Source organism: Lobosporangium transversale, assembly GCF_002105155.1.
Source record: "Lobosporangium transversale strain NRRL 3116 chromosome Unknown BCR41scaffold_1, whole genome shotgun sequence".
In the NCBI taxonomy this organism is placed as follows: domain Eukaryota; kingdom Fungi; phylum Mortierellomycota; class Mortierellomycetes; order Mortierellales; family Mortierellaceae; genus Lobosporangium; species Lobosporangium transversale.
Genome location: NW_019028979.1, coordinates 1,623,616 through 1,631,420, shown reverse-complemented (window position 1 = coordinate 1,631,420; position 7,805 = coordinate 1,623,616). Strand labels below are relative to the sequence as shown.

The 7,805-nt window shown below is 43.0% G+C and overlaps 2 protein-coding genes across 2 annotated transcripts; one reads left to right on the top strand and one right to left on the bottom strand.

Annotated features, from left to right (window-relative positions):
- Window positions 1–1,319: 1,319 nt before the first annotated feature.
- On the top strand, window positions 1,320–5,166 carry BCR41DRAFT_344517 (hypothetical protein). The gene is made up of 3 exons (XM_022022531.1): window positions 1,320–1,722; window positions 1,800–2,521; window positions 2,652–5,166. The coding sequence occupies exons 1-3, from the start codon at window positions 1,488–1,490 to the stop codon at window positions 5,034–5,036; spliced, it is 3,342 nt and encodes a 1,113-aa protein (XP_021886755.1). The 5' UTR covers window positions 1,320–1,487; the 3' UTR covers window positions 5,037–5,166.
- A 36-nt stretch (window positions 5,167–5,202) lies between these two features.
- On the bottom strand, window positions 5,203–7,686 carry BCR41DRAFT_344516 (hypothetical protein). The gene has a single exon (XM_022022530.1). The coding sequence runs from the start codon at window positions 7,189–7,191 to the stop codon at window positions 5,368–5,370; it is 1,824 nt and encodes a 607-aa protein (XP_021886754.1). The 5' UTR covers window positions 7,192–7,686; the 3' UTR covers window positions 5,203–5,367.
- Between the last annotated feature and the right edge of the window lie 119 nt (window positions 7,687–7,805).

Genomic DNA, 7,805 nt, shown 5'->3' with positions numbered 1-7,805 from the left:
TCGTAGACCTAATTCAGTCATCAGTTTAACTTTAAAAACATATAAGGTTGTGACCAGAATAACCAGGCGATCAAAGTGTTATTTTGGAAAAGGAAGAATTTCATGCTGAGTCTACTTCCAACAACTATGCAAGGATGACATAAAACTCCGAGATGCACAAAATAATTCTCCCACCTTATTATGCAAACCCAATTCCTAAAATCATTGTGCCACAACATGAATAGTCTAGCTGTTTCACTCCAATTGGATATTAAGATCCATATCTTTCACAGCACAGCAGCACAGCATTTGTTCTTTGGAAGCTACTGTTTTTTCTTTTCGTCACAAACATAGGAAGTATATATTATATCATGCTTTTAGCTAAGCTCTTTCCGAAATAACTGAGCTTGCAGATCGGAAACAATGGTGTCGAGACATTCTTTCTTCTATTTATATTTCTAGTTTATAATTTAATGGAAACGAGCCAAACACAAAGCATAGGGCACATAAGAATGTTGTTGATTCCCAGCTGTGCATGAACATAAACTGTTTACTGTGAGATAAGTTACATCCCCTGAGTGGCTGTGTGCAATGCATGCATTTCCTTATTCAGCAGAAAAGAACCAAATTATTGCACACATTCCCCTTTTACACTCCTACTTGCATATATTCATTTGATCTAAAGAACTCCTTTCCACTTAAAACGCATATTATATTATATGTTGCAAATGGCAAAACAATAATCTTGAAAGCGGCCTAATGAATAGGACTGAAATGTCTTCCGATGCCGTTTATATCCCATGGTCACTCTGATGATGAGGAAGTACGTCCTTTGTAACACTTCCGACTCGCTAACCCCAAAAGATTTTTCTTGTTGAACTATTCAAAGTCGGGTAGAACAAAATTTATCCATCCTTATTGAAGATATACTTTTGGCAGGGTGAGTTTGAGTTAGGCTAAATTGAGAGATGGGAAATTTCTTCTGCGTTGCTGCAGTAATACAGGAACCACGTGTGACTTAGGCAAGGTAAAATGACACTGAAGCAATGCTTATTTTTTCTTGAACGATGAACTTTTCTCCGTTTATTTCTAAAATATTAAGCTGTACTTATGATTGGATCAACTTGGGTATAAACGGTATTTGCTCGATACTCGCTTTTTAGGACGCGACAAAAATAAAAATTACTTGACAGTGCTTATGCGTATGTACAAGCTACTCACCCATTCTGCTCAGTCGACAATCCTGGCATAAAAATAACCAAATTTGATATCGTGGCTTTGCAACATTTATATTCAAGTATAAACAGTCCCATCAAACAAAGACTAGGCAACAGATCAGCACCATTATAGTCTCAATCGTTCATTCATCCTTGTCCCCTGTCCTTGTCTTCATTCCAAAATATCCACGCTCATTACCAGGCGGTCTCAAGGAAAGGTAGAGAGCGGACCAACTTTTCCATAGCACAACTCGATCTGAACAAGTGTTGGACAATTCATAATATTCTCCCATGCAATCGGTGGTGAGGTCAGTCAAACCGGGATCATCCCTGAGTAGAGCCATCCACAGGCAAAACAATGCCAGTGTACTACTACAGCCCACAAGGATGAATACAGCCTTCCAACAACGCTTTACAATAACGACAGGCTCAGCAGTATGTTCTAATACAAGTGTTCCTACATGTTCAAACTCAGGATCAACAACATCGTCTTTAGGCACTGGTCGGGCACATTGGGCTCATCGATGTAAGGAGTTGTGGTGTTTATTCATATTCATTAGACTTGATGGCTTTCAACTCTAATTTTGTATACTTTATTGTTAGCCTATAGCACACAACAAACTTTTGAGGGGGCTTCAGGATCATCATCATCTGTCACTGTTCAGGAACTTGAGCAACTCTTAGCCATAGGCGATTTTGCAGGATTTCAACAAGCATGCGTTGCAGTAACCGCTACTATTGGTAGCAATAAAACCGCGGCCACTAAAGAGCTTTTTCACTTTCTCTTAAAAACACTTGCAGAGCAACCCAAGGCGTTTGCTCCGCTTGCTTCAACAGCATCGATTCCTACTAAACAAGATGATACTTTTGATCCGCTCAACAGCGCTATTGGAATCCTAACAGACATGGGCCGTGAAGCCAATATGGGGAGGGCTGCTTTACAGCCTGATAGATCAACCATATTGCTGTTACTCAAAGTCGCAACTACATCTCAAGAATATACTAGTCTTTCCGCTGCTCGAGCGCATTGGCAGTCTGTGTATGCACTTGTAGATGTAATTAGACATGGTCGCTTGCCCGCAGTTATGTCATTAGAACAATGGGAATTGCCCGATTTGAACAACGTTGAATTGGACCAAGCTTTATGGAAGGCCATGTTTGAATGTATACAGTCAGCTTCTTCCGCAGTCATTAGAGAGAATAATACATCCCGGCCTGTACAATTCCTAAACGAGTTAAACACAATGAAGTTTTTGATGGCGGACCAACTAATTCGACTTGACAATGTGGTGATGGATGACGGATTATGGGGTTTTGTTGTTCAGGTATTGCTTTAGTTCTAGGGCAGATCGCTGCCTATTTTTTATAATGCTTAGTGGAGGCAATTTGGATCGACATGTCTCACCTCAGTGATTCACTACTAATTTTTCGGTGGTGCTGCTTATAAAACTATAGGCACTTGGAGACTCAGAATCACGAGAGCGACTTGAAAATATTTTACCAAAGCTGCATGCTATGGATCCTACGAGCGCCGAACTTTACTCTAATATTGCAGAAGCTCTTGCCAAATGTGGATCTATTGGACGTGCAACCGACATCATGCATACGCTTTCGCACACACGCGATACGTTGCCCTCTATTGGGCCGTTTGTTGCACTGGCCCGTCACCATGCTAAGACTGGAAACTATGAGGCCATTCGACATGATTTCAAGGTTTGGGTAGATAAAGGACAAGCTTCGGACATCAATCAAATCCGACTCAAAGATATCCATCGGTCCATGATGTCCGCCTGTGCAATTACCCTGGATAGGATAGTGAACATGGTTTCGACGACGACCAGGCACCGACAGATGAATACACTGCCAAAAGATGTACTTCCCGCTATTACTACTCCGCCTCAGTTGAGCTGGCTACAATTTAACGAAGTAAAGTATATATGGCGCCAGAGTCAGGAGGCTATGGAAGGCATACCCAAGGACGAGTGGACTGTGGAAGACTATGATACAGCAGTCCGCATCACTACTAGATTGAATTTGCTACAACCACATGAATGGGGACTACATGATTATGCGAGGAAGTTGTTCATTGAAATGAAGAAGGACTATAAATTGAGACCCCTGAAAGCAACGTATATCACTATGATGGAAACAACAGCCAGAACGCGTGAGTATGGTGTTTCCCGCGAGTCGGGAGACACTTTCCGGAGGGTTATGAGGATCTTTGAAGAGATGACGTCTTGGGGAGGCTATAGTGTTCAATCGCCACAAGATTTTGGGCCATTAATTGAAGCCTGTTTTGGAATGACGTCTCATTCGCCCTTTGTGGCGAGTCAATGGATTCACTCGAACCAGTTGTATACACATTTGGAGAAGCAGCTAAAGTTTGTAGAAGCTAAAATGCGAGATATCCTGGAGTCAAATGGAGTTAATCAACGAAGCGGTGATAACAATAATTTTAGAAGTGGTAATGGTTTTGCTCGATACCACGACTCGACAACGATGGCGAACGTGTTGGCTGGTCTAGCGCGTGCGGATAAGGTAGATGAAGTCTTGAAGCGGTGGGAGGAGCTACCACTTCAAGGAATTGAGCGAGATACCAAATTGTATCAGACGATCATTGGAGCTTCACAGGGACAGGATAAACTCGCACGCTATGTTCTTCGGACTGTGCGTTATCAAATGCTGAAGGAGCAGCCAGTAGTAGATCTGACACCTGAGGTTTTCACGGGCTTGCTAAATTGTTGTATCCGTGCACAGGATCCCATCTCAGCCCGTAGCCTGATTTCACAATGCTCGACTTCGGGTAAAATCCAAAAGACTGCAGAATGGTATATACCAATGGTTCGGGCATGCCTCATGTTGGAGGGTATGGAGGAGGAGGGAGGGTTCTTATTGGATGAGATGAGGAAGCATGAGATGAAGATGGGCGGCTTCTCAGGATCATTCTATGAGTTTTTGATGGACTATTTCGTCATGAAGCGACAGGATTATCAAGCAGGACGAGAAGTGTTTAAGGATTTTGTGAGGAGCGAACAAAGTCGTATCAATGAAATACTGACCGCGCACGACAGTGGCATCAGCAATGGTCGCCTCCAGGCCATAGGAGATGAAGAAGACATGAACTTATTGTCGACGACGTTATCGGATTGGTTGCTGACAAGGCAGGCCCAGAAACTGCAGATGCCTGTTAAGCATTTGGTTGAGCGAGTGGAGATTTCACAACGAAGTGCCTCGATGCTGAATCTTTTGGTTCTGTCACATATTCGTGAACGGACTCAGCTTTTGGAGCATGAGAAACGATCTGGATTTGTTTCTGGAGCCAAGGATCGGCTGAAGGACGCTCAATTGGTAATGCATTATTTGGTGGATGGAGGACGTCAGTACTCGATTAGTGAAGAGAAGAAGCATGTGGACTTGGATGGATCGACAATACCCGGGGATGGATTCTTAGTAGAAGCAACACCGACACAGCGAGACTCGTCACAATGGTCAGGATCATCATCAGAAATTTCCCTCGACTCGTCACTTTTGTTCCATTCACCTACAGAGAGACTTGCTTATGGTGATCGCAACAGTCATGGCGATGATGAGTCTATGACACCTGGTCGTCTCGTGTTTGTTAATAAGTATGTGTTGGGCGAATACATTGACACATGCATTCGGGAGGGTTCGCCAGAGATGCTTGCTGAGGCAGATTGGGCGCTCAACACGGTGATGCCTAGGGTAATTGGGCGAGCTAGGATGGTCAGGGATGGACAGAGACTTCGACAGGCTCTTGAAAGTGCACAACAAAGGCATGAACAGCAGCAACGATTACAACAACTGGGTTTGCAACAGTAGCAACATATAATTCATGGAGATGATAATCTAGGCACAGCTCCGATACATACGGTTCAACTTGGAAGTGAAAAGACAAAGTAGAGACGAAGCGCTAAGAGCGTACAGACAACAACTCAAAAAATTAGACCCCATTAAATGTATTGTAAATATTTTGTTTTTAGTGAATGCTGTTTATTAAGTTTATATATGTTATGAGAATTACGGAAAATTGTAACCCATGTATTATTGTTTTGCATTGTTTTCTCACATTTCTGTCAGATGTCTTAAAAAAGGATTTTAGAAGCCATCAAAAATGATGGTAATGAATGTTAGTGTTGATGGAGGCGATTATTTATGATGACGACGATGACAGTGTTGCTATTGCCTGTTTTTCCATTGTTTTACGTTCGTAGCTTGCATGATCTAAATTAAGGTTCCTTAATTTCGTCAGTGAGGAAAGGTCTAAAGACGATAACGAAAGACTTTGTATCACCAATTCTGTGTCTGCATTGCTAATGCTGTTGTTAAAAAAGGCACCATTTTGGGCGCTTCCATTGAGGCCGTTATGGAGACTGCCATTGCTGTGGCTCCTTGAAAACTGTCGTAAGCATTCAATCGGTGTTTTAGTTTCATATCCGGCTCCAGCTCCAGCTCCAGCCCTGCCAACAAAATCTGTCGTTCTCGTTGCTGCTGCTGCTGGTGATGACGGTAAAGACGAAGGAAGGGCGACTGGCTCGATCATGCCATTGATACTGAGGGTTTCGAGACTAGAACAAGCCCATGGCTCTTCTAGGAAGAGAAGGATTTCCTCTACTAGATCCTCCATGGAGATGGTATTGATCATCAACCCATGATTCCAAGACAAGCTGAGCTCCTTCAATTGCCTCAACGAAGCTTTGAGTTGTCGAACACAATGAACTTCTCTAACACGATCAGACCCAGTTGGGTCAGAGGATACAGAGGGATAGAATGATAGGGTCAAGGACTGTAAAGAACGTTGTTGTCCTTTAAGGGCTTGTGCGAGGGCATAGTTGAGTGTGGCCATGTCTGCAGAGAAAGATTCAAGATGGCGACAGGCGTTGACCAAGGCTGCCAATTCGTGGTCATGTAGGAAACATTGGTTCATATGGACTCCAGAATGAGAATGTTGCAAACTACCACCTATGCTCATGCCTGTGCTGCTGCCGCTGGAGTGATTGGACGTGAATTTGATGCTGCTTAATTCTGGACAGAACTCTTGAATGTTCTGAGAAAGTCGCTCGATTTGAAATTCTTTGCTACTGTTCATGTTCATGTTCATGTGACCGGTGCCATTATTATGGGAATGATGGCCTATGTATGCTACATTCAATGGAGCTGGCGTTGCCACAGGAGATCTCGTCCTCGACCCTGTAAGGGACAATCTTTGGAGTCGGGGACAACATCTGACAAGGTCCACCAGGGCTGGACTTTCAGTTCCTCCAAAAGCGATATGTAATTCTGTTAGATGAGGTAATTCCAATCCTTCGATTGAGGTAACTCCTTCCACAGCCGAAGACAGTTGTAAGTTCGATAATTTGCTGGCATTGTTCCTTAATACTTTGACAAAGATACCCTCTCCAAGACTAAAACCCGATGTTGTCAAGACATCCAAATTTCCAAGGCCCATCAATGCTTTCAATTCCAACTCCCATTCCTGTTGTTGTTCCAGAGTCTCGATTCGACGATGGTATGGTCCACCCCAGACAAGTCGTTTCAGGCCAGGGTTGGTCACTAGTAGCTCTCGAGACCACTCTTGGCCATATACAGTTGATAACTCGATCAAATTGTTACAACGAAATGGGCCCTTGAAAGGCCCAGTGTTGGAGATGATTCGGAAGAGATGAGAGTATTTGGTTAAAATGGCGGCAGGAACGTTCCGCATCCGGAAGCCATCATAGACAAACCATAAGATGGGCAGACAAGTTTGGCGAAACGCGCGTGAGACTTCTGAGCAACGAAGAAGAGACAGAGGTTGAAATTCACGATGGAATCCTTCCCCTGACCATAAAGGGATGAATTGGCAAATACGGGTCAGAATCTCAGGTAGGTCCAAAGGTGTAAGTTTAAGACTGGTGCCTACGCTGGTCGTGGTTCTACTACTGCACGGCAGTGATGGCGCTACTTGCGTCAATGGCAATGGTCTTAGGTCGTCCATATTGAATCAGCTTTTATGTGAGTGCAATTAAAATAAAATATAATAAAACACAATAAAATAGGTATAGATAAATACTATAGGTTTAATGGGTTGAATGAGAGAGAAAAGGAGATGAGAAAAGATGAATGAGATGAGGAAAGCTGAATGAAGTGGGCAGAAGTGGAGAAGAGGAAGAGAGAAGGGTGGAAGGAATAGCAAGTTTAAAAGAGAATTGTATCCGTGGACATAACATTTTTCCCACCTTCGACAGCATTTTTACATCTTTACTCTTTACTTTACCCCTTTGCTAAAATGACAAGCCCATGGTCTGTGTAATAATAATTATATTCCATTACAATCTCAGTTGAACCTGCCAGAGATGGAAAAGTGTGGGGTACTTGCCAAAAGAAGCACTCTGCGACTCTCCTAAAAGGGGCTTAACGAAGCACGCAAAAGAGCAAATTGTTTGTAGGCAATAGTAAACACAATTACCCCACCATGGACACAACTTCTGTGGTCAAGTAATAATGCCTCTCTCTTTTTTTTTTTTTTTTCCTCTCGCACAGTAGAGAGAGAGGAGAAAGAGAAAGAGATTCAGCACATTTGACAGCCGGATTGTAAAAGGTGACTAAGGA

Coding starts and splice junctions, on each gene's coding strand:
- BCR41DRAFT_344517 (XM_022022531.1), top strand. CDS start 1,488: ATGCAATCGGTGGTGAGGTCAGTCAAACCGGGATCATCCCTGAGTAGA. Junction 1,723..1,799: donor GGCACATTGGGCTCATCGAT/GTAAGGAGTTGT, acceptor CTTTATTGTTAG/CCTATAGCACACAACAAACT. Junction 2,522..2,651: donor TATGGGGTTTTGTTGTTCAG/GTATTGCTTTAG, acceptor ATAAAACTATAG/GCACTTGGAGACTCAGAATC.
- BCR41DRAFT_344516 (XM_022022530.1), bottom strand. CDS start 7,191: ATGGACGACCTAAGACCATTGCCATTGACGCAAGTAGCGCCATCACTG.